The 27,887-nt window shown below is 44.9% G+C and overlaps 1 protein-coding gene across 2 annotated transcripts in view; it reads right to left on the reverse strand.

Annotated features, from left to right (window-relative positions):
• Positions 1-27,887, reverse strand: part of LOC124552731 (proteoglycan 4-like) — a 225,140-nt gene that overhangs the window by 143,962 nt on the left and 53,291 nt on the right. For both annotated transcript variants that reach the window (XM_047127072.1, XM_047127073.1), the window contains exon 6: positions 23,527-23,712. In XM_047127072.1, the coding sequence (XP_046983028.1) occupies positions 23,527-23,712 (186 nt within the window). The remainder of the gene's footprint in view (positions 1-23,526; positions 23,713-27,887) is intronic.

The raw sequence follows: 27,887 nt of genomic DNA on the forward strand, positions 1-27,887 counted from the left end.
ATTACTAATTTCTCCAATCCATGGTCATCCCGATTATTGTAGAGAAAAATCAGTTGTTTCTTTTTATACATGGCAAATCTATCGGCCAGCATTGCACAAGGCTGTGCCAGAAAAATTTATTATAGGAGCAGATATACATATATGCGTTATCCGGCGACCTTATTGAGGTAAGAATTCTCATTTTTATTCAGAATGACCTTTCAGGGCCATGACGCAGCGCTGCTGACGTCCAAAATTTACCAGTTTAGATTCACAGTCATTATTGAAAGGTCATAAGTGAGCTTGGTTGGTCACATTGTATTATTGGTAGGATACTGAATTTCTCTGTTGGGCAGTTACACTGACTGTGAATTATATAATTATATTTCTTACTGTTGGGAGGTTTAGCAATTTTTCTGTGGGGAGGTTACACACTGATGAGCAATACTCAAGTATAGGTCGAACGAGTAAACCACCTCCTTTATTGATGGACTACATTTTCTAAGGACTCTCCCAATGAATCTCAACCTGGCACCCGCCTTACCAACAATTAATCTTATATGATCATTCCACTGCAAATCGTTCGGCACGCATACTCCCAGATATTTTACAGGAGTAACTGCTACCAGTGTTTGTTCCTCTATCATATAATCATACAATAAAGGATCCTTCTTTCCATGTATTCGCAATACATTACATTTGTGTATGTTAAGAGTCAGTTGCCACTCCCTGCGCCAAGTGCCTATCCGCTGCAGATCTTGCTGCATTTTGCTGTAATTTTCTAGTGCTGCAACTTCTCTGTATACTACAGCATCATCCGCGAAAAGCCGCATGGAATTTCCGACACTATCTACTAGGTCATTTACACATATTGTGAAAAGCAATGGTCCCATAACACTCCCCTGTGGCACGCCAGAGGTTACTTTAATGTCTGTAGACGTCTCTCCATTGAGAACAACATGCTGTGTTCTGTTTGCTAGAAACTCTTCATTCCAGCCACACAGCTGGTCTGATATTCAGTAGGCTCTTACTTTATCAGGCGACAGTGCGGAACTGTATCGAACGCCTTCCGGAAGTCAAGGAAAATGGCATCCTCCTGGGAGCCTGTATCTAATATTTTCTGGGTCTCATGAACAAATAAAGCGCGTTGGGTCTCACACGATCGCTGTTTCCGGAATCCATGTTGATTCCTACTGAGTAGATTCTGGGTTTCCAGAAATGACATGATACGCGAGCAAAAAACATGTTCTAATATTCTACAACAGATCGATGTCAGAGATATAGCCTATAGTTTTGTGCATCTGCTCGACGACCCTTCTTGAAGACTGGAACTACCTGTGATCTTTTCCAATCATTTGGAACCCTTCCGTTCCTCTAGAGACTTGCGGTACACGGCTGTTAGAAGGGGGGCAAGTTCTTTCGCGTACTGTGTGTAGAATCGAATTGGTATCCCGTCAGGTCCAGTGGACTTTCCTCTGCTGAGAGATTTCAGTTGCTTTTCTATTCCTTGGACACTTATTTCGATGTCAGCCATTTTTTCGTTCGTGCGAGGAGTTAGAGTAGGAACTGCAGTGCGGTCTTCATCTGTGAAACAGCTTTGGAAAAAGGTGTTTAGTATTTCAGCTTTAAGCGTGCCATCGTCTCTTTCAGTGGCATTATCATCCCAGAGTGTCTGGATATGGTGTTTCGATCCACTTACTGATTTAAGGTAAGACTAGGATTTTCTCTCAAGTCGGTACATAGAATTTTACTTTCGAATTCACTGAACGCTTCACGCATAGCCCTCCTTACGCTAACTTTGACATTGTTTAGCTTCTGTTATGAGGAATGCGAGGCTATATGGAGGAGAAACAGGAATTAAAATAGCTGGAATAAATGTAAACAACCTCAGGTACGCGGATGATACGATCCTGTTGGCAGAAAGTGATGAAGAATTGAGAACATGCTTGCTGAAGGTGAAAGACGAAAGTGAAAAGGCCGGTCTTATGCTGAATGTGAAGAAAACGAAAATTATGGCAACTACACCTACCAATTCGTGGGATATAGCAGGAGACCACATTCAGTTATCTCGGTTCCCAGATCTCTGCTGATGGCGACTGCAGCCATGAAATCCGGAGACGCCTGTTGCTCGGTAGACAGGCGATGTCAAGCCTTGACAAAGTTATAAGGTCCAGAGATATAACACTAGCAACAAAGATCCGTATTGTGAGGGCTATGGTCTTTCCAGTTGTGATGTATGGATGTGAGACCCGGACCGTTAGAAAGGCTGAACGGCGAAGAATTGACTCCTTCGAATTGTGACGTTGGAGGAAACTTCTTAAGAGTTCCGTGGACTGCAAAGAGAACCAGCAGATCAATATTGGAGCAAATAAAACCAGACTTCTCCCTGGAAGGTCTAATGTTAAAACAAAAGCTGACGTACTTTGGACACACAATGCGAAGGCATGAAGGCATGCTGGAAAAAACCTTAATGCTGGCGAAGATTGAAGCAACTAAAAGAAGAGCACGTCGGAGTATGAGATGGATCGATGGCATCACAGAAGCAATGTGTTCCAACCTGGAAGGTCTACGGGAGAAAGTGCAAGACAGGGGAAAGTGGCGTGATTTGGTTTATGGGGTCACGAAGAGTCGGAACCGACTAAACGAATAGAGAGAGAGAGAGAGAGAGAGAGAGAGAGAGAGAGAGAGAGAGAGAGGGAGAGAGCTTCTGTTTGTCTGGGAGGTTTTGGCTGCGTTTAAACTTGCAGTACCTGAAGGCACCGCCATCATCATAGTCTTCAACGATTGTTTTTTTGGCCTGTTCCGCCTCAGAGTTCTTCGTTCTATCCCTTCAAGAGATGACCAATGTTTACGCTAAGCTGACATAAGTCATGGGATAGGCATATTCACATACACAGACGGCGGTAGCACGGCATACACAACTTAGAGGGGTCGTTCAATAAGTGATGCCCCTCATTTCTTTTCTCAGAACATACTTATTGTCAAGAGTCAGAAATTGGTGACAATGTACATCAAAACGTTTTGCCCATCAAATGGTTCAAATGGCTCTGAGCACTATGGGACTTAACATCTTTGGTCATCAGTCCCCTAGAACTTAGAACTACTTAAACCTAACTAACCTAAGTACATCACACACATCCATGCCAGAGACAGGATTGGAACCTGCGACCGTAGCGGTCACGCGGTTCCAGACTGAAGCGCCTAGAACCGCATGGCCACACCGGCCGGCGTTTTGTTTATGTCCTTTCTTTTTCCATCACGTTCTATGGCCGTACGCCAACGTTGTGGAAGAGCGTGTATTCGCTGCTGGTAAAAGCTCTTGTCCTGTAGGCGTAGCCATATTTTCACTGCATCACTGACACTCTCGTCATCTTTAAAGTGTGTTCCCCATAGAGAATCTTTATACGGTCCAAAGAGACGTTGATAGGAGTACAGTTGGGCGATGGGTAAAGAAAGTCACAGCCTCAGGAAGTGCAGAAACAGAGCTCCACGATCAGCCACGCTCGGGACGTCCTGTCACAGCCACTGCTCCAGACAGGCTGAATCCTGCGGATGCCATTATTCGTGCCGACCGGCCAATCACAACTCGACAAGAATCCAGGAGAAACCTTGCTCCAACAGGGGTTCCAAGTATGGACTGTAGGGTGGATGAGACAGTGATGTCCAAACCGATTTAGCGCTGTGTTTCTGAGCCTGAGACTTGTGTGTGGGCGTGCATTATCGTGTTGGAGCAACATGCTACATTTACCCTGACCCTGAACCATCGTACCTGGACAACGGATACAAATGGTTCAAATGGCTCTGAGCACTATGGGACTCAACTGCTGAGGTCATCCGTCGCCTAGAACCTAGAACTACTTAAACCTAACTAACCTAAGGACATCACAAACATCCATGCCCGAGGCAGGATTCGAACCTGCGACCGTAGCGGTCTTGCGGTTCCAGACTGCAGCGCCTTTAACCGCACGGCCACTTCGGCCGGCACAACGGATACAGATTATTGGATTAAAAAAAAGTCATTTTAAATGAAACAACAAGTTTACTGTTACCAGTCACTGTTTATTTATCTCCACAACGCGTTTCAATGGTTTAAACCTCCATCATCATGTGGACTTACTTTTGTTAGTATGACACGTGATGTTTTGGAGGAAATTGTGGCACTGTGTCCAGTGGTCACATGTTCATTTCATTGTCGTAACACATCAGTTGTACACTATCATATTTTGTAAACAACTGACGGAATTAAACGTATTGTGTAAGTGATGTGTAGTGAGTGAATGGAAAAGAAACTGAGGATGTATTAGATGACGATCAGTTTGGCTTTAGGAAAAGGAAAGGTACCAAAGAGGCAGTTCTGACGTTGCAGTTGATAATGGAAGCTGCTCTGAAGAAACATCAAGACACCTTGAAAGGATTTGTCGGCCTCAAAAAAGCGTTCGACAATATAAAAATGGTGCAAGATGTTCGAAATTCTGAGAAAAATAGGGGTAAGCTATAGGGCAAAATTGGTTAATATACACTGAAGCGCCAAAGAAACGGGTATAGGCATGAGTATTCAAATACAGAGCTATGTAAACAGGCAGAATACGGCGCTGCGGTCGGCAACGCCAATAGAAGACAAGTGTCTGGCGCAGTTGTTACATCGCTTACTGCTGCCACAAGGACAGGTTATCAACATTTAAGTGAGTTTGAACGTGGTGTTATAGTCGGCGCGCGAGCGATGGGACACAGCATATCCGACGTAGCGATGAAGGGGAGATTTTCTCGTACGACAATTTCACGGGTGCACCGTGAATATCAGGAATCTGGTAAAACATCAAATCTCCGACATCGCTGCGGCCAGAAAAAGATACTGAAAGAACGGGAGCAACGACGCCTCAAGAAAATCGATCAACGTGCCAGAAGTGCAACCCTTCCGTAAATTGCTGCAGATTTCAATGCCGAGCCATCAACAAGTGCCAGCGTGCGAACCGTTCGATGAAACATCATCGACATGGCGTTTCGGACCCGAAGGCCCAGTCATGTATCCTTGATGACTGCGCGACACAAAGTTTTTCGTCTCGCCTGGACCCGTCAAGAACGTCATTCGACTGTTGATGACTGGAAACATGTTGCCTGGTCGAACGAGTCTCGTTTCAAATTGTATCGAGCGGAATGGACGTGTGCGGGTACGGAGACAACCTCGTGAATCCATGGACTCTCCGCCCCTTGTGGCCGAGCGGTTCTAGGCGCTTCAGTCCGGAACCGCGCTGCTGAGACGGTCGCAGGTTCGAATTCTGCCTGGGGATAGATGTGTGTGATGTCCTTAGGTTAGTTAGATTTAAGTAGTTCCAAGGGTTAATCTACAGGACAGCTTGCACTACTTGTATGAAGATATTTTGCTCCTTTTACTTTTACACTTCGTAATTCACATGCTGCAAAGATTCTGCTACTGGGTAGGAACAGTGATCAAGTAAGACTGACCTTGGGGTTTTACTAAAATGTGGGAATGATGAAATAATGTTTATCTTATGCGGAGAAGTATTCCAAATTTGTAACGCACTGTTTGTAATGGAACTTTTATAAGCCTGTGTCACTGATTGGACGTGGTACTTTCCTTTTCGTGGACGATCGAGGAAATGTACGTTTTAATGGAGCTAACGTGGGAATTTTACTCGCACCCGTTGAGTAAGCAGTGTGATTTACGAACTAGAAACATCCCTCAACTGCCGCTGGAGTGCGTTGCGATCGCGTATACCACGTTGGGGCCCACGTACCGTATGCACAAGTCGCGTCGTTCCTGAGTGTTCAGCAGCTCGTTGAACTTGGCACGCTCAACGTTAACGTTCGACAGCACGGTCCGTGTGCCGACGGCGTAAGAGTGCATCGGCCACCGTGGAGGCGGCGATTACCGGAGAACAGGGGAGAACCTAGCAGTGCCAGCAACCGCTGTAGTCTGCGAGCATAGGGAGCGCTTCTCTGCGTGGGGGCCAGGGCATTAGGCGGCCCGAAGCCGGCCAAGTGTGTGGACGCACTCACAGGCTCTGTTTACGTAATGCCGGCCGCGACACATGAGTGACGTCTGCTGTGCATCGCTCGTTCACCCTCCCCTGTACTGCCACTACGGACAGGCCCTAGTCTAGGGAGGGGCAGGGGGGAGGGGCAAACCGGGGTATCTGACCCGGGCGGCAGATTTCAGGAGGCGCCAAATTCATATTCTTGACGAAAAAAGACCTGGTTTCGCAAAGCGCCTAGCATCTAGCGCACGTTGGGCTATCGATTCATCCATCTACATCTACATGGATACTCTGCAAATCAAATTTAAGTGACTGGTAGACGGTTCATGTAACCACCTTCATAATTCTCTATTATTCCAGTCTCGTAAAGCGCACGGAAAAGAAGAACACCCATATCTTTCCGTAGGAGCTCTGATTTCCCTTATTTTATCGTCGTGATGGTTTCTCCCTATACAAGGTGGTCCATTGATAGTGACGGGGACAAATATTTCACGAAACGAAAAAACTACAAAGAACGAAACTTGTCTAGCTTCAAGGGGGAAACCAGATGGCGCTATGGTTGGCCCGCTAGATGGCGCTGCCATCGGTGAAACCGACATCAACTGCGTTTTTTTTTTTTTTTTTTTTTGGAACTCCATTTTTTATGACATATTCGTGCAGTACGTAAATAAATATGAATGTTTTAGTTGCGCAACTTTCTTCACTTTGTGATAGATGGCTCTGTAATAGTCACAAACGCACAGGGTGTTTCAAAAATGACCGGTATATTTGAAACGGCAATAAAAACTAAACGAGCAGCGATAGAAATACACCGTTTGTTGCAATATGCTTGGGACAACAGTACATTTTCAGGCGGACAAACTTTCGAAATTACAGTAGTTACAATTTTCAACAACAGATGGCGCTGCAAGTGATGTGAAAGATATAGAAGACAACGCAGTCTGTGGGTGCGCCATTATGTACGTCGTCTTTCTGCTGTAAGCGTGTGCTGTTCACAACGTGCAAGTGTGCTGTAGACAACATGGTTTATTCCTTAGAACAGAGGATTTTTCTGGTGTTGGAATTCCACCGCTTAGAACACAGTGTTGTTGCAACAAGACGAAGTTTTCAATGGAGGTTTAATGTAACCAAAGGACCGAAAAGCGATACAATAAAGGATCTGTTTGAAAAATTTCAACGGACTGGGAACGTGACGGATGAACGTGTTGGAAAGGTAGGGCGACCGCGTACGGCAACCACAGAGGGCAACGCGCAGCTAGTGCAGCAGGTGATCCAACAGCGGCCTCGGGTTTCCGTTCGCCTTGTTGCAGCTGCGGTCCAAATGACGCCAACGTCCACGTATCGTCTCATGCGCCAGAGTTTACACCTCTATCCATACAAAATTCAAATGCGGCAACCCCTCAGCGCCGCTTCCATTGCTGCACGAGAGACATTCGCTAACGATATAGTGCACAGGATTGATGACGGCGATATGCATGTGGGGCAGCATTTGGTTTACTGACGAAGCTTATTTTTACCTGGACGGCTTCGTCAATAAACAGAACTGGCGCATATGGGGAACCGAAAAGCCCCATGTTGCAGTCCCATCGTCCCTGCATCCTCAAAAAGTACTGGTCTGGGCCGCCATTTCTTCCAAAGGAATCATTGGCCCATTTTTCAGATCCGAAACGATTACTGCATCACGCTATCTGGACATTCTTCGTGAATTTGTGGCGGTACAAACAGCCTTAGACGACACTGCGAACACCTCGTGGTTTATGCAAGATGGTGCCCGGCCACATCGCACGGCCGACGTCTTTAATTTCCTGAATGAATATTTCGATGATCGTGTGCTTGCTTTGGGCTATCCGAAACGTACAGGAGGCGGCGTGGATTGGCCTCCCTATTCGCCAGACATGAACCCCTGTGACTTCTTTCTGTGGGGACCTTGAAAGACCAGGTGTACCGCCAGAATCCAGAAACAATTGAACAGCTGAAGCAGTACATCTCATCTGCATGTGAAGCCATTCCGCCAGACACGTTGTCAAAGGTTTCGGGTAATTTCATTCAGAGACTACGCCATATTATTGCTACTCATGGTGGATATGTGGAAAATATCGTACTATAGAGTTCCCAGACCGCAGCGCCATCTGTTGTTGAGAATTGTAACTACTGTAATTTCGAAAGTTTGTCTGCCTGAAAATGTGCTGTTGTCCCAAGCATATTGCAACAAACGGTGTATTTCTATCGCTGCTCGTTTAGTTTTTATTGCCGTTTCAAATATACCGGTCATTTTTGAAACACCCTGTATAAGTACGTGGTATCACGTAACATTCCGCCAGTGCTGACGGTTTTTGCCTCGTGATACATTACGCGTGTTAAAATAGACCGTTTACCAATTGCGGAAAAGGTCGATATCGTGTTGATGTACGCCTATTGTGATCAAAATGCCCAACGGGCGTGTGCTATGTATGCTACTCGGTATCCTGGACGACATCATCCAAGTGTCCGGATAGTTACGTTATCTAAGGAAACAGGAAGCGTTCAGCCACATGTTTCTCAATGAAATGACATGACTCTTTTACATAAGAGTCAGTTTTACCAGTATGTGGTTGTAAACAAGTTGCCAGATATCTTGATATTTGGTACGTTGGGGAATTAATAGCATTCACAATGGGTCTCAGAGGAAGGTTAATCTCATGAGCTTTAGGTATGCCATAAAGTCTGGGACAGATAGCTTCACTCTTCAACAAAACCTTCTTATCTTCCTTTTGAAAAAAAAAATGGTTCAAATGGTTCTGAGCACTATGGGACTTAACATCTGTGGTCATCAGTCCCCTAGAACTTAGAAGTACTTAAACCTAACTAACCTAAGGACATCACACACATCCATGCCCGAGGCAGGATTCGAACCTGCGACCGTAGCAGTCCCGCGCTTCCGGACTGAGCGCCTAGAACCGCTAGACCACCACGGCCGGCCTTCCTTTTGAATTGAAGTAGATGTCTTTATCAGCGTATTTGTTTTCCTCAATATGCTAGCTGCAGGGTCTTTCTTAAGTTTATTATATTGTCCTGGAGTTAAAAGATTCAAAATCTTACTTCTATAATCCTCTTTATTCATAACAACAGTAGCATTTCCTTTGTCAGAAGAAAGAACCACTATCCCTTCGTCTGCATTTAAATCTCTGAGAGCCCTTCCCTCACCTTTCGTTAGGTTACTGGGTGTTTTCCCAGCAGATTTAACTGGTCTCTTCATACACTGCTTTATCTCTAGTCAGTTACAGTGGGAGAATGAGTTTTATGAGCAGGCTGATGGTGTGGCCATGGGTAACCCATTGAGTCCTACAATTGCTAATTTTTACGTGGAAAAATTCGAACGCTCTGGAAAAAGCGAGTAAGAAACCAAGTTGATGGTATCGAGATGATAGATAAACTCCAGTGGAAGACTCTGCAGGAGAGACGCTCAGTAGCTCGGTACGGGCTTTTGTCAAAGTTCCGAGAACATACCTTCACCGAAGAGTCAAGCAGTATATTGCTCCCTCCTACGTATATCTCGCGAAGAGACCATGAGGATAAAATCAGAGAGATTAGAGCCCACACAGAGGCACACCGACAATCCTTCTTTCCACGAACAATACGAGACTGGAATAGAAGGGAGAACCGATAGAGGTACTCAAGGTTCCGTCCGCCACACACCGTCAGGTGGCTTGCGGAGTGTAGATGTAGATACGTGGAAGACGCATTTGTTGTTTGGCCTCATGGCAAAAAAGCTTTAGGGGAATTCTTTTGTTATTTAAGTACTGTAAATCAAAAAATCCAATTTACCATGGAAATAAAGATAATGCAATATCCTTTTTGGATGTCTTCATCATGAGACAGACTGATGGCAGCTTGAAACATAAAGTCTTTCGGAAGGTTACACATACCGACAGATACTTGCATAAGGATTCCAATCATCATCCACAACAGAAAACAGGTGTAATTAAAAGTCTAGTGGACAGAGCTAAAAGGATTTGTACGCCGGAACACCTGGAAGCCGAGTTGAAACATCTAAAGCAGGCTTTTGAGAAGAATGGGTAGTAAGGAAATAAATAGAGTTTTGCGACCGAATAACAGGAGGCCTATGGACAACGATAGGACACAGAGATGGAACAACACGGTTTCTCTACCCTTCATCAAAAATGTGGTGTCACCGCCAGACACCACACTTGCTAGGTGGTAGCCTTTAAATCGGCCGCGGTCCGCTAGTATACGTCGGACCCGCGTGTCGCCACTGTCAGTGATAGCAGACCGAGCGCCGCCACACGGCAGGTCTAGAGAGACTCCCTAGCACTCGCCCCAGTTGTACAGCCGACTTTGCTAGCGATGCTACACTGACAATTACGCTCTCATTTGCCGAGACGATAGTTAGCATAGCCTTCAGCTAAGTCATTGGCTACGACCTAGCAAGGCGCCATTACCAGTGTATAGTGAAATGGAGATTATATCTGTACAAGAGCGATGTACACCGATTATGGATTAAAGTTAAGTATTACAAGATTTTCGTACTTTATTGCAATTCTCAAGACATTGTCCTGTTCCAGACCTCACGCCGGTCTGCGTGTATTTAAACGCGTGCCTTTCGGCCTCCTCTAGCAACACAGTGTTGGCAAATCTGCCAACACTACAAAAAAAGTGACGGATCAAATCGGCAAGATTGTAAGGAAACACGACGTACGACCGATTTTCAGACCAACTAAGAAAATAGGCCAAGCACTTCGTTCCGTTAAGGATAAAGGTCCCCCTCTGTCTGCAAGTGGTGTATATAAGATTCTGTGTGCGTGTGGCGAGGCCTACATTGGAACTACAAAGAAAAGTGTGAATACACGTTTGAAGGAACATTGAAGTCTTTGCCGACTAGGACAGCTGTGGCGGAACATGCTCTTCAATCAGGTGATCACGTAGTGAAAATTTCGGAAACTGAAGTGTTATGTACTATGACGAACAATTACCCACGGCTATATAGAGAAGCCATCGAACTATATATACATGGGGATAATTTTAACAGAAAAAAAGAAGCAGTGAAAGCCTATATGGACTATGGCGCTACAGAATTGATGAGAAGTGTTTACTTTTGACCTACTATTATCGATAGTTAAAAGAGTTTTAACTTTGACTTGGTTTATCCTGCTTTCACGTGAAATCCAGATCGCGTCCACTTTCAACGGTATTTAGGCCGCTCTTCGACGTCCGACTCGTCAGTCGGCAAGACTCAGCACAACCAGGAGCACCTCCGAAGATGTCCAACGTAGCTTTGGATGAAACGTCAGCGACAGAAGAGTTCCATGCACCACGGCCAAACAACCCGGAAGAATTCTCAACAGCATATCATGGTATTCCATGGGCCTGCACGGTTACATTACTTTCAGTGATTGTGTGACCATTTTGGCACATCACGTCCATTCAACGGTACGGTACTTCTTGCCCAATGGTGTTCCTGTGTTCCAAGATGACAACACCCCTGTTCACACAGCTCGTATAGTCCAGGACTGGTTTTGTGAGCCTCAGGACAAATTTTTGCATCAGCCCTGGTCACCACAAAAAATGGTTCAAATCGCTCTCAGGACTAGGGGACATCTGAAGTCATCAGTCCTCTAGAACTTAGAACTACTTAAACCTAACTAACCTAAGGACATGACACATATCCGTGCCCGAGGCAGGATTCGAACCTGCGACAGTAGCAGTCACGCGGTTCCAAACTGAAGCGCCTAGAACCGCTCGGCCACCGCTACCGGCTTGTCACCACATTCACCAGAGATCAATACGAGGCCTGTTCAAAAAATTCCGGAACTTTATTCACAAAATTTTCCTACGCTTGCCTCTTACTTATTCTGCATGGTCTCCTTCGAAAAACCCTCCTCCACAATTGATACACGGCTCCTAACGCCGTTTCCAATTCCGGAAGCAGTCTTGGTATGCCTCTTGCTTGATCGCACGAAGCGCCGTCTGCGAATTTTGTTTTATGTCGTCTATCGTTGCAAATCTTCGTCCTTTCAGCGGGGTTTTCAACTTTGGAAACAGAAAAAAGTCCGTAGGGGCAAGTCTGGAGACTACGGAGGACGAGGCAGCACAGTGGTTTACTTTTTTGTGCAGTAGTCCCTCACCAACAGGGACGGATGTGCGGATGCGTTATCGTGATGCAAGAGTCATGAATTGTCTCGCCGCAATTCAGGCCGTTTCATTCTCACATTTTCTCGCAGGCGCCGCCACACGTCCCGATAGTACAGTTTGTCCCAGTGGTACGAATTCGTGACGAACTAATCATTCAAAGTCAAACAAAACTACCAGCACGGCTTTGACATTTGACCTTACCTGACGAGCTTTTTTTTGGTCTTGAAGAATCTATCCCGATCCACTGTGAAAACTGACTCTTGGTCTCTAGATCATCTACATCTACATCTACATTTATACTCCGCAAGCCACCCAACGGTGTGTGGCGGAGGGCACTTTACGTGCCACTGTCATTACCTCCCTTTCCTGTTCCAGTCGCGTATGGTTCGGGGGAAGAACGACTGTCTGAAAGCGTCCGTGCGCGCTCTAATCTCTCTAATTTTACTTTCGTGATCTCCTCGGGAGGTATAAGTAGGGGGAAGCAATACATTCGATACCTCATCCAGAAACGCACCCTCTCGAAACCTGGCGAGCAAGCTACACCGCGATGCAGAGCGCCTCTCTTGCAGAGTCTGCCACTTGAGTTTGTTAAACATCTCCGTAACGCTATCACGGTTACCAAATAACCCTGTGACGAAACGCGCCGCTCTTCTTTGGATCTTCTCTATCTCCTCCGTCAAACCGATCTGGTACGGATCCCACACTGATGAGCAATACTCAAGTATAGGTCGAACGAGTGTTTTGTAAGCCACCTCCTTTGTTGATGGACTAGATTTTCTAAGCACTCTCCCAATGAATCTCAACCTGGTACCCGCCTTACCAACAATTAATTTTATATGATCATTCCACTTCAAATCGTTCCGCACGCATACTCCCAGATATTTTACAGAAGTAACTGCTACCAGTGTTTGTTCCGCTATCATATAATCATACAGTAAAGGATCCTTCTTTCTATGTATTCGCAATACATTACATTTGTCTATGTTAAGGGTCAGTTGCGACTCCCTGCACCAAGTGCCTATCCGCTGCAGATCTTCCTGCATTTCGCTACAATTTTCTAATGCTGCAACTTCTCTGTATACTACAGCATCATCGGCGAAAAGCCGCATGGAACTTCCGACACTATCTATTAGGTCATTTATATATATTGTGAAAAGCAATGGTCCCATAACACTCCCCTGTGGCACGCCAGAGGTTACTTTAACGTCTGTAGACGTCTCTCCATTGATAACAACATGGTGTGTTCTGTTTGCTAAAAACTCTTCAATCCAGCCACACAGCTGGTCTGATATTCCGTAGGCTCTTACTTTGTTTAACAGGCGACAGTGCGGAACTGTATCGAACGCCTTCCGGAAGTCAAGAAAAATAGCATCTACCTGGGAGCCTGTATCTAATATTTTCTGGGTCTAATGAACAAATAAAGCGAGTTGGGTCTCCCACGATCGCTGTTTCCGGAATCCATGTTGATTCCTACATAGTAGATTCTGGGTTTCCAAAAACGACATGATACTCGAGCAAAAAACATGTTCTAAAATTCTACAACAGATCGACGTCAGAGATATAGGTCTATAGTTTTGCGCATCTGCTCGACGACCCTTCTTGAAGACTGGGACTATCTGTGCTCTTTTCCAATCATTTGGAACCCTCCGTTCCTCTAGAGACTTGCGGTACACGGCTGTTAGAAGGGGGGCAAGTTCTTTCGCGTACTCTGTGTAGAATCGAATTGGTATCCCGTCAGGTCCAGTGGACTTTCCTCTATTGAGTGATTCCAGTTGCTTTTCTATTCCTTGGACACTTATTTCGATGTCAGCCATTTTTTCGTTTGTGCGAGGATTTAGAGAAGGAACTGCAGTGCGGTCCTCCTCTGTGAAACAGCTTTGGAAAAAGGTGTTTAGTATTTCAGCTTTACGCGTGTCATCCTCTGTTTCAATGCCATCATCATCCCGTAGTGTCTGGATATGCTGTTTCGAGCCACTTACTGATTTAACGTGAGACCAGAACTTCCTAGGATTTTCTGTCAAGTCGGTACATAGAATTTTGCTTTCGAATTCACTGAACGCTTCACGCATAGCCCTCCTTACGCTAACTTTGACATCGTTTGGTTCTGTTTGTCTGAGAGGTTTTGGCTGCGTTTAAACTTGGAGTGGAGCTCTCTTTGCTTTCGCAGTAGTTTCGTAACTTTGTTGTTGTACCACGGTGGGTTTTTCCCGTCCCTCACAGTTTTACTCGCCACGTTCCTGTCTAAAACGTCATAACCGTAGACCCACGCCTCATAATGTTACGATTCTCTTAAGGAACATCTCGTCCTCATTTGCGCGAAGCAAAAGCTCTTCACAGACTGGGAGGCGAAGGTCTTTCTGGTCATGTCTCATGAGCCGTGGGACGAACATGGCGGCAACACAATGCATTCCAAAACGCTGTGTCAGGATGTCACGACAAGATTCAACGGAAATGTTACATTGTTCTGCAATCCCTCGGACAGTCAGTCTTCGATAGTCCCCCACAATTTCGTTGGCGTTCCTGACACGAGCGTCGTCGGTAGACATCAAACGGCGTCCTGAACGAGGCTCATCTTAAACTTCCGTGAACCGCGTTAACAGCTCGTAACACTGAGTACGGCTTAAGCAAACATCACCGTAGGCTTCCTGCATCATTTAGTATGTCTCTGTAAACGTTTTCTTGAGTTTCGCGTAAAACGTAAGGCAGACGCGTTGCTCCTCTAACTCTGCCATCTCGAATTTCGCAAACTGTGAGACACGACGTTCTACTCAGTACAGCAGTGAACAATAATTAACAGACGTACAACAACAATGAAACTTCCGGCAGTCACACGTTAAACACAGGCGTGCGCAGGGATGCCAACTGCATTTCGCTCCAACATACCAATGGCGCGAAATTACGAATGTTCCGAAGTATGTTGAACGGACCTTTTGTTCTTATAGCTACGTAACGTCTATGCAACCATTTGTTTACCATACGCATTTCGCTTCGTTTATTTCGAAAGTTTCATCAGTAGCTTGTAATACATGTTTCCTTTTTTTACTTGCAATAAACGTATTATGCGGTAGATATAATATGCTTCTGTATTACATTTTGTCGTATTTTTCTTTTGTTTTTTAGGTTAAAAACAACTGTTTTTAGCCCAAAGTTCGCAATGTGAACTTTTCGTTCCCAGCGCAGTTAACTCATGTGTGTGGTCCTGGAGAGGTATTTGTTAGTTTCCATACTCTAGCTGATTTCTGGTGTTCTTTCATTCACATTTGCCACTTTCCATTTTGTGATCAACATAGGAGTATCTGTGTTTTCGGTGTGTAGTGCTGGCAACTGTTGTTTGTATGTCTTTCTTTTGTTTGTGTCATGGTTTGATATTTTTCATTTGTAGTGTGTGTGTGTGTGTGTGTGTGTGCGCAATTCTTTTCCTGACAAATGTGGGTGAAAGAACGCCAGAAATCGGCCATATGGAGTATGGAAACTAACGAATACATCTGCAGGACCACATACGTGACTTAACAGCGCTGGAAATCGTAACACCGAACGAAAAGTTGACATTACGAACTTTGTGCAAAAACAGTTGTTTTTAACCTAGATAACGAGAGAAAAACTCGGCAAATTGTAATATAGCAGCAAATTATATCTATCACATAATAGGTTGTTTGTACGTAAAAAGGAACAAGCAAAGGCCTTTCACAGGGCTGTCCCATGTCACCACCATTATTTAAAACCTATACAGATATTAGCCTTAGAACATGGTCTCGGAAATGTAATATTATGGCCTTAGAAATAAGAGATGGAGTTTACCTACATCATTTATTGTTTGCTGATGATCAAGTAGTCGTAGTACAAGATGTGCAATCAATTAGCAGTAGCATACAAAACTTGGGGTTCGAAGATTAATTACCAAAAAACAGAATACTTGACTAATGATACAGATGAGCTATACACTGAAGGAAAGAAAATCGAAAAGATAAACATTTTCTGTTATTTGGATCCATTTTAGAAATCGAGGGAAAATCAGAGTCAGAAATCAATAAAAGAATTAGTAGCGGACGGAAGGTCATTGGGATGCTTAACTCAGTCTTATGGAGCAGGAATGTAATGAGCAGAACTAAAATATTAATATACAAATCCATATTAGAGAGTGTGGTTCTGTATGGAAGGGAGACCTGGACAATAAACATGAAGCACATTAAAAAATTACAAGCTCTTGGGATGGACTTCTGAAGAAGATCGGCAAGAATCTCCAGGAGACAGAAAATAAGGAACACCGAAAAAATAAGGAGAATTGAAATAAAAGAATATATGACGTAATGGATAGGAAGAAATTACCGTGGTACGAGCATGTACGACGAATGGAAAAAGCCAGAATACCAAAATTGATACTGGAGTGGGAACCGGAGGGGAGAAGAAGAAGACGACAACCTATGACCACCTGGCTCCAGAATGTACAGCAGACAATGAGGAGAATGGGAGCAGAGGAAGAAGACACACAAGATCGAAACACCTGGAGGAATATTTTGAAAATATAGTTTAAGAACTTTATTCATTGTATAGTAATTTCCGAGTAAATTATTATGTTGGATATAAGCCTCTGTAATGTGGAAAGGCACAAAATAAAAATAAAAATAAAAAGAGGAAACATGTATTACAGGCCACTGATGATGCTACCCAAATAAATGAAGCGAAACGCGTATGGCAACAAACGACTGCCTTCAGTTGGTTGCATAGACGGTGCATCCCTCCAAGAATTTAAAGCAACTGAAGGGAAGAGGGAAACAGAAAAAAAATACCTCGTATTTATTGAGCGTCTACAGTCTACCGTGTACAGAAGGGTGCATGGACGCTATCCATCTCCATCACCTGGACTTTGCGCTCTTTTGCAGTAAAGGTGTTTGTAAGTTTTTAATTAGGAACGAGTGTACTTTCGCTTTCGTGTGTCGTGTGATTGAGGCAAGAACCAGCCGCGCCGAGACGGGTAGTGAACGAAGAAAATTTACAATAATTCGGTGAGCTTTCTATTTGAGAGACGCCGTAGACTGTACGCAATTGCAATTATCGAGTGAAAATACTTCTGTTCGCGTGTGGTGTCACGAGATGGTCAGCCAAAACCGTTACACGTGAAAGACCGTTACCGCGAACCAGTGTCAATTATGAGGAACTGCAACAATTTACCAACCGCGGAACTGGATATCCGAGCAGTGACTTTCAAACAATAGAAGTGCTCGCTAACGAACGCTGTGGTTGAACAGCGCGACAATAGGTCGCAAGATATTGCAAACGGATCATTGTGGCTGAAGAGCTAATTGCGTTTATGACTATCACGTAGTTAAAACAGTTTTGGCGGAATATACGCGGTTCATTACCACATGCTTGTGGTCCGTATTACGTATCTGCTTCCTGAATATGCATTTAAATAAACGATTATAGCACCTAATTCACAGTTCATAGTTCCGACAGTACCCACCAGAGCGGTAAAGTGCTCAGGAGAAAAATAGATGGGTGCAGCTAGGCACACACGATCGTTAAATATTCTGAACCACACACTCGCATGTGTAGCTGTGTTGTTCGTCTGACACTGTAGTTGCAGGACATAGAATATGTTTTTGGCCCCTTCATCCCAGCCATTACAGAGTATGTGAAAGCGTTCCTTGGCAACAGGAAACTACGTTCAGTCAGTGCTGATTATGGAGGGGATTAGTAAGTAGTAGATTGGATCAGTAAGTAGTAGATTGGATTAGTAAGTAATAGATTGGTTTAGTAAGTAGTAGATTGGATTAATAATCAGTAAGAATTAGTAGTGCGTTTGGTGTTGAGCTGTCTCAGGAGCGCTTTTTCTTGCATACTTTTAGGATTTCATGAGCAGTGCCTGGACAAAAATTTCCTAAAGTAGGGCGACACAATTCTCAAACAAATACGAAAAAAATCGTTGTTGAAAATCAGAAGATTTCCGTTAAGGAACACTTGTAATTTACTAAGATAGACTTCGGGAACTGAGTGTGTAGCATGATACTCTTATGATTGTGAAGTAGCTGGTTAAGTTTCTTCCACTAATTTAAACGCCTTACTAATTAACAAAATGAACAACAAATGCTGAATCATATTTTTTTTGTAAAATAAAAAGAAGAAATTTGCAAGGTATGAAATAGAAAATACAAAACTTTTCTATTTCTACAGACTCAGTAGTATTATCGATGTATGTAATATTGATTCATTTAACAATAAGGTGTTTTGAATGTCTACATCAAATTTTAAGTTACTTTCATACATCCATTAATTAGAAATAACAAGATGTTATTTTTATTAATTACATAAACAAGATTTCATTTTTATTTAAAAATATCTTTCTGTATTTGTTAATTGACATTTCTGTTTGTTAATGCTTATGGAACTGAAATAAAAGTAAAGGAAAATAATACTAGCAGAATTCAAAGAACCTACGATTACAAGCCATTGGCGCTATACAGCCAGAATGGCAGATCATCAGGTTCAGTCAGAGGCTGTTGAATCTTTGAAAGGAGAAACTGACTGGAGCTGTGATCAATGGCATTTGACATATGCCTTGCGACATCCACTCACAGCCACTAATGAAAAAGTGATGGAAAAGCAGTTGGAAAGAAACAAGAAGAATGAATATGTGAAGCTTCACAGTCTGATAATAGTGAAGTTCCTGGTTAAAATTCTCACTAGTGGCAGATCTTCTTACATCAACTAAAATCCCATATTTATTAACGCAAATAAATGTTGAATTAGCGCATATTTATACAATTTTTTAAACAAGACGAATAATTTTGTCATCTTTAATTTCTAACTGGATGTATGCATTGAGAAGAAATAAAAATTTGGTGCAAGTTGCAAGATGTCAAATAGAAAGCCAAATACTTCCCTGATTCTGCAGATTAAACTATTACTGACAAACATAATACTGATTCATGTAACAACAAGACGTTTTGAATGACTGTACCAATTTTAAGTTTTTTTCGTGCATCCAGTAACTAGACATAAAAGGCTGTTATTTTTATTTTAAAAATATGATTCTATTATTTTTAGATTTTATAATTAAATTTTCCTCAAGACATGTAAGTCTCATCTATATCTACGATAATGATGGAAGCTGAAGAAATAAATTAAAATTTGTGTCATGGCTGGGATTTGAACCTCGGTCTTCTTGTTTACTAGAGAGGAATGCCTACCATTACAGCTCTACAGCACTATGGCTAATACACTCCTGGAAATTGAAATAAGAACACCGTGAATTCATTGTCCCAGGAAGGGGAAACTTTATTGACACATTCCTGGGGTCAGATACATCACATGATCACTGACAGAACCACAGGCACATAGACACAGGCAACAGAGCATGCACAGAGTCGGCACTAGTACAGTGTATATCCACCTTTCGCAGCAATGCAGGCTGCTATTCTCCCATGGAGACGATCGTAGAGATGCTGGATGTAGTCCTGTGGAACGGCTTGCCATGCCATTTCCACCTGGCGCCTCAGTTGGACCAGCGTTCGTGCTGGACGTGCAGACCGCGTGAGACGACGCTTCATCCAGTCCCAAACATGCTCAATGGGGGACAGATCCGGAGATCTTGCTGGCCAGGGTAGTTGACTTACACCTTCTACAGCACGTTGGGTGGCACGGGATACATGCGGACGTGCATTGTCCTGTTGGAACAGCAAGTTCCCTTTCCGGTCTAGGAATGGTAGAACGATGGGTTCGATGACGGTTTGGATGTACCGTGCACTATTCAGTGTCCCCTCGACGATCACCAGTGGTGTACGGCCAGTGTAGGAGATCGCTCCCCACACCATGATGCCGGGTGTTGGCCCTGTGTGCCTCGGTCGTATGCAGTCCTGATTGTGGCGCTCACCTGCACGGCGCCAAACACGCATACGACCATCATTGGCACCAAGGCAGAAGCGACTCTCATCGCTGAAGACGACACGTCTCCATTCGTCCCTCCATTCACGCCTGTCGCGACACCACTGGAGGCGGGCTGCACGATGTTGGGGCGTGAGCGGAAGACGGCCTAACGGTGTGCGGGACCGTAGCCCAGCTTCATGGAGACGGTTGCGAATGGTCCTCGCCGATACCCCAGGAGCAACAGTGTCCCTAATTTGCTGGGAAGTGGCGGTGCGGTCCCCTACGGCACTGCGTAGGATCCTACGGTCTTGGCGTGCATCCGTGCGTCGCTGCGGTCCGGTCCCAGGTCGACGGGCACGTGCACCTTCCGCCGACTACTGACGACAACATCGATGTACTGTGGAGACCTCACGCCCCACGTGTTGAGCAATTCGGCGGTACGTCCACCCGGCCTCCCGCATGCCCACTATACGCCCTCGCTCAAAGTCCGTCAACTGCACATACGGTTCACGTCCACGCTGTCGCGGCATGCTACCAGTGTTAAAGACTGCGATGGAGCTCCGTATGCCACGGCAAACTGGCTGACACTGACGGCGGCGGTGCACAAATGCTGCGCAGCTAGCGCCATTCGACGGCCAACACCGCGGTTCCTGGTGTGTCCGCTGTGCCGTGCGTGTGATCATTGCTTGTACAGCCCTCTCGCAGTGTCCGGAGCAAGTATGGTGGGTCTGACACACCGGTGTCAATGTGTTCTTTTTTCCATTTCCAGGAGTGTTTTCTTGCACGGGCTATTGATTATGTATCTGCTAATCAACATTTACACTTGTTAATAAACACGGAATTAAAATAAAAGTAAAAAACTCATAATATTCAGATTCAAACCAGCTACTTTATGATTACAAGCCGTTAATACTTCAACTCAGCTGCTGAAGATTCTGTTAATTGATCTTAATTGATCTTAAGTGTTTTCTAATTAACAGTGCTTGGAAATCTTCTGCTTTTCATGACATATTTTTTCCATTTTTGTGAGGATTATGTCGTACTGATTTAGGAAACTGGCGCAAGGGCACATCATTTTCAGGTCTTATAATTATGAAGGAAATGAAAGAGAGCTCACCTATGAGGTCCAACATGTCAGTTTTCGACATACGTACAGTAGGCTACATACTTAGGCTATGCTGGCCCCTAACCCAGGCTGTTCCAGAGCACGGCACTAGCGAATGTCCGTCAACTCGCCCACAGTTAGGCTTGTATTACATTATCTTTCTCAAATAAATTTGATGGTGTAACAGGGCACTTCGTCAAATCTCGCATGTCGTCAAATAAAAATGATCAAATATAAGGTCTCACCGTAGATTTGATCATGAGTCGTTCTTCATCTGTTCACTGCAACGTGGAAAGTAACTGCATGGAGCACTGGCGTCGTTACAACTACTTGACGTCTCTGTAGTTTGTAAACATGTCTTCAAAGTTGTGCGTTCCTTCGACATGTTTGTTTTTTAATGAACTTGCTTCGACTACGGTTGGAGGTGAGCAAGGGACACTGTGCATGCTATTAATTGTGTGTTGATAATCGGGTGGAATATGATGCAGGTGACTCGTATCTACAATCACAGCTACAGCCATCCACCTCTGCATCTGGACTCATCCAGGCAGCTTTTCAGTGAGCCGGAATAGATGACATGGTCACAATACAGCTTTTTGGCACCCTGACAAAGATCTTTCTAAAAGAAATATGGCGAATATTTAATCACATTTCTTTGACAAAGAAATATGATAGTCTAATACCGGCCTTAGCTACATATAATGTTGGCTAGCGGTACGTTCACAGCTCGTTCTGGACACATGAGGGCCACCTGCCCACCACTGCCCATGGGCACGCTTCCAGCATGGCCGCTTATGTTACGCCTAGGCTCGCTGAGTGTCTGTCCTTGAGGTGTTTGCCCTCCCTTGCCCACAAGTGTCTGCTTGTAACAGAACTGGACCAGCCTGCTCTAACCGATGTTGTGTCCAGTGTAGAGGGGTACTCTAGCTTGATCAGCCTGCTCTAACGTATATTTTGTCCAGTGTAGAGGGGTACTCTAGCTGTCCCAGCCTGTTCTAACCTGTGTCGTGTCCAGTGTAGAGGGCTACTCTAGTTGGCCCAGCCTGCTCTAACCCATATTGTGTCCAGTGTGGAGGGGTACTCTAGCTGTACCAGCTCCTCTAACCCATGCCATGTCCAGTGTAGAGGGGTACTCTAACTGGACCAGCCTGCTCTAACCCGTGTTGTATCCAGTGTAGAGGGGTACTCTAGCTGGACCAGCCTGCTCTAACCTGTGTTGTGTCCAATGTAGAGGGCTGCTCTAGCTGGACCAGCCTGCTCTAACCCGTGTTGTATCCAGTGTAGAGGGGTACTCTAGCTGTATCAGCCTGCTCTAACCTGTGTTGTGTCCAGTGTAGAGGGCTACTCTAGCTGGACCAGCCTGCTCTAACCCGTGTTGTATCTAGTGTAGAGGGGTACTCTAGCTGTATCAGCCTGCTCTAACCTGTGTTGTGTCCCGTGTAGAGGGCTACTCTAGCTGGACCAGCCTGCTCTAACCTGTGTTGTGTCCAATGTAGAGGGCACTCTAACTGGACCAGCCTGCTCTAACCCATGTCACGTGCAGTGTAGAGGGCTACTCTAACTGGACCAGCCTCCTCTAACCCGTGTTGCATCCAGTGTAGAGAGGCATTCTAGCTGGACCAGCCCGCTCTAACCCATGTTGTGTCCAGTGTAGAGGGGTATTCTAGCCGTAAAAGCTCTAACCCATGTCATGTCCAGTGTAGAGGGGTACTCTAGCTGGACCAGCCTGCTGTAACCCATGTTGTGTCCAGTGTAGAGGGGCATTCTAGCTGGACCAGCCCACTCTAACCCATGTTGTGTCCAGTGTAGAGGGGTACTCTAGCTGTACCAGCTCTAACCCATGTCATGTCCAGTGTAGAGGGGTACTCTAACTGGACCAGCCTGCTCTAACCCATGTTGTGTCCAGTGTAGAGGAGTACTCTAGCTGGACCAGCCTGCTCTAACCCATGTGATGTCCAGTATAGAACAGTACTCTAGCTGTACCAGCCTGCTCTAACCAGTGTTGTGTCCAGTGTAGAGGGGCATTCTAGCTGGACCAGCCTGCTCTAACCCATGTTGTGTCCAGTGTAGAGAAGTACTCTAGCTGGACCAGCCTGCTCTAACCCATGTTTTGTCCAATAGAGGGGTACTCTAGTTTGGCCAGCCTGCTCTAACCCACGTCATGTTCAGTGTAAAGGGGTACTCCAACTGGACCAGCCAGGTCTAACACATGTCCAGTGTAGAGGGGTACTGTAGCTGGACCAGCCTATTGCAACACATGTCGTGTCCAGTGTAAGGGGTACTCTAGATGGACCAGCCTGCTCTAACCTCTGTCATGTCCAATGTAGAAGAGTATCCAGCAGGTGAACTCGCTGTTGCTGACGGCGAAGACACAGTGTGTGTGACGCGATGCGACAATACACGGAGCTGCCAGTGTACTGTACTGTACTGTACAGTTTTGGTGTGTTGGGTTACCTTGACGTTGCCGCCGCCTGGCGAGTGCTTCACGTTGTCCTTGGAGCCGACCTTGGGTTTGGCGCGGTCCTTGAAGTCCAGCTTGACCGTCTCGATCTTCTTGTCGCCGCCGCCCGGCTTGTGCGTCGCGTTCTCCAGCGAGCCCACCTTGGGTTTGGCGTTCCACGTCAGCTTCACCTGCTGGATCTGCAACAGCCGACGCACACCCACTGTACAAACTGCTGCTGCGGAAGAGCAAAACTTTCAGTACACAGAGTGAACCGTCTAACGTTCCATATGACCCATCTCTGACATGCTTAAGATACCAGTCATACCCACTGAAGCACCAAAGAAACTGGTATAGGCATGCTAATTCAAATGCCGAAAAATGGCTCTGAGCACTACGGGACTTAACATCTGACGTCATCAGTCCCCTACAACTTAGAACTACTTAAACCTAACTCACCTAAGGACATCACACACATCCATGCCCGAGGCAGGATTCGAACCTGCGACCGGAGCAGTCGCGCAGTTCCAGACTGAAGCGCCTAGAGCCGCTCGGCCCAAAGGCCAGCAATTCAAATGCGGAGATACGTAAACAGGCAAAACACGACTCTGCAGACGACAACGCCTATACAGGATGTTACAAAAAGGTACGGCCAAACTTTCAGGAAACATTCCTCGCACACAAAAGAAAGGAAGTATGTTATGTGGACATATGTCCGGAAACGCTTACTTTCCATGTTAGAGCTCATTTTATTACTTCTCTTCAAATCACATTAATCACGGAATGGAAACAAACAGCAACAGAACGTACCAGCGTGACTTCAAACACTTTGTTACATGAAATGTTCAAAATGTCCTCCGTTAGCGAGGATACATGCATCCACCCACCGTCGTATGGAATCCCTGATGCGCTGATGCAACGCTGGAGAATGGTGCATTGTATCACAGCCGTCCACAATACGAGCACGAAGATTCTCTACATTTGGTACCGGGGTTCGGTACCAAGAGCTTTCAAATGCCCCCATAAATGAAAGGCAAGAGGGTTGAGCTCAGGAGAGCGTGGAGGCCATGGAATTGGTCCGCCTCTACCAATCCATCGGTCACCGAATCTGCTGTTGAGAAGCGTACGAGCACTTCGACTCAAATGTGCAGGAGCTCCATCGTGCATGAACCACATGTTGTGTCGTAAAGGCACATGTTCTAGCAGCACAGGTAGAGTATCCCATATGAAATCATGGCGGTGAATCAAGGAAGTACAGTACATACTGACGAAACTAAGCGTTTCCGGACACATACCCACATAACATGTTTTCTTTATTTGTGTGTGAGGGATGTTTCCTGAAAGTTTGGCCGTACCTTTTTGTAACACCCTGTATAAGGCAACAAGTGACTTGTGCAGTTGTTAGATCGGTTGCTGCTGCTACAATGACAGGTTATCAAGATTTAAGTGAGCTTGGTGTTACAGTCGGCGCACGAGCGATGGGACACAGCATTACCAGGGTAGCGATGAAGTGTGGATTTTCCCGTGCGACCATTTCATGAGTGTACCGTAAACATCATGAATCCAATGAAACATCAAATCTCCAACATCGTTGCGGCCGTATAAAGATCCTGCCAAATTGGGACCAACGACGACTGAAGAGAATCGTTGAACGTGACAAGTGCAGACCTTCCGCAAATTGCTGTAGATTTCAATGATGGGCCATCAACAAGTGTCAGCGTGAGAACCATTCGACGAAACGCCATCGATATGGGCTTTTGGAGCTGAAAGCCAATTCGTGTAGCTTTGATGACTGCACAACACAAAGCTTTACGCCTCGCCGGGGCCCGTTAACACCGACGTTGGACTGTTGATGACTGTTAAAATCGTCGGTCGAGTCTCGTTTCAAATTGTATCGAGTGGATGGAGCCCGCCTCATGAATCCATGGATGCTGTAAGTGAGCAGGAGACTTCTGAAGCTGTTGGAGACTCTGTAACGGTGTGAGGCGTGTGCAGTTGGAATGATATGTCTAGATACGACTCAGACAGGTGACAAGTACGTAAGAATCCTGTCTAAATCCCTTGCCTCCACCCATGTCCATTGTGCAATTCGACGGGCTTGCGCAATTCCAGCAGGATAATGCGATACCCCACACGTCCAGAATTCCTACAGAGTGGCTCCAGGAATACTCTTCTGAGTTTAAACACTTTCGCTGACCACCAAACTCCCCAGACATGAGCATTATTGAGCATATCTGGGATGGTTTGCAATGTGCTGTTTAGAGGAGATCTCCATCGCCTCGTACTCTTACGGATTTATGAAGAGCCCTGCAGGACTGATGGTGTCAATTCCTTCCAGCTCTACTTCAGACATTAGTCGAGTCCATGACATGTCGTGTTGCGGCACTTCTGCGTGGTCGCGGGGTTCCTAAACGATATTAGGCAGGTGTACCAGTTTCTTTGGCTGTACCAGTTTCTTTGGCTCTTCAGTATGCTCTCACCTAGGCAAATAGCAGAAAAACCCTGATATAACGATGACCACCATCATGAATTGCAACATGGCCACATCGCAGGGCACGGAGCTCGAGCGCTTGAAACTGTACCGGTTTTTTTTTTTTTTAATTTTAAACTATTAACAGTTTCTGTTAATTATAGTCACTGTTTGAGGTTACAAGGGATACTGTAATAGTATAGCTAATCTGCTGGATGTGGTACTGTTTACTGTGGAAGAACAGTTGGGGTGTAGCAAACACAAGTCAATATATTTATGGAATCACCTTCTTGATGAAGAGAGGAGGCAGCATATAACAGTTTCACACTGAATTACTTAGTTACATAACTGGCTATGTCTCAGTGCATAACTTGGTACATATGTTAATAATGTAAGGTGTGCTTGTCTTGCTAATCATTGGGTTTGCTGGGTATCTGATCACTGAAATAGGAGTACTCTTTAGGCAAAGACGTGATTAAACAAAAGAAGAGGGGTGAAACTGCCAAAAAGTGGTGTGCCCTTAAATATGTAAATAATCTGATGATTGTCTACAAAATAATATAAGGTATTTAGTGTTACGTATTTTAATATTGTGACATTGTAAATGCATGATGGCCATGTTTAGAAATAATATATTTGACTAATGTAGTGTCACGTGACCGGACACAGGACAGAGGATAGGGGACAAAGGTCGCGGGATTTGGATCGTGGTCCGTCGGTGCGGTAAGGTCGGTGCGGCTAGGAGTTTTGTGGATGTGATTTAGTAAAATAAAAACGTTTTCATTCTAAACTGTTGTCGGTATAAATCATTTGTGAACGATCGTGATTTAGACAAATATCTGAATTCATTCACTGCTGTACTCAGGCTGGCTATTTACCCAATATAGGGCGCGAATGTAACTCTGCACAACCGAACCCCTTTTGCGGACGAGTCATGATAAAAGGTTATGTACAAGCCCAAGTGAGGTTGCAACTGTCGGTGTAAAAGAGACACAAAGGATGTGCACACTTGTAAGTGGGACTTTTTTCCTGTGTTCTTATTTCATTCCGTTGCGAACTGTCACCAGTACATTGCTCCTCTTCAACTGAGAATATTAATAAAATAATTTAGATACAGCAAAAACATTCTTGGTTGCACAAGATAGGTACATTTTATCATCACATGTGACGCGTTTCGGCTATTCTAGGCATCATCAGACAGTCTGGGGAAATCACAATTTCTGTAAGTATAAATTGCTATTAAGGAGAATAATAAATGAATAAATTAAAAAAAACATAAGGAAGACAAACATGGACTGTACTGTGGAACACAGGGCCGCATGCTTGTTTCACATGGGGGGGGGGGGGGAGACAATTGATATAGACTTTAATTCAAAGTATTGTGCCACGACTGAGTTCACCGAATAAAAGCTCTTGTTACTCGTGGCAGAGGCAACTAACGTAGTCAAAGGTCGCATAGAATCGGCGGGTGACAGCCAGGTAGCCACAGTCGATGCTAAATTACATCGCCGATAAAATTCTTCCTACTCGTATCTGAGGCCGTTGCTTATGGCTTCGTTGCTTTATATTTCACTAAAAACTTTTTACCTGTTTGGCTATTATTAGTGCTCTGTCGTTTGCCAAAGAGCTCTTAATCTTGCCATTATGTGGGTGTATTTTGCTCTCGTCAGCTTTTCTGCTCACTGTATTTGCCTATTTGCCTAAGCTAGGTACCCCTTGCACGCCTTAGTAGCTTTCATTTTACTATAGTCATGACCTTTTTTCGTGTTGCTTCTAGATGATATTAAGAAGCATCGACAGTGGCTATCTGGCTATTTCTTCCCACTTCTGTGGTAATTTTAATTACGTTTGACGCCTCGGTCACAATTAGCAAGTCGCTATAAGATTTGAAATTTATACCCCTAA

This window comes from Schistocerca americana, chromosome 10 (assembly GCF_021461395.2).
Source record: "Schistocerca americana isolate TAMUIC-IGC-003095 chromosome 10, iqSchAmer2.1, whole genome shotgun sequence".
In the NCBI taxonomy this organism is placed as follows: Eukaryota; Metazoa; Arthropoda; class Insecta; order Orthoptera; family Acrididae; genus Schistocerca; species Schistocerca americana.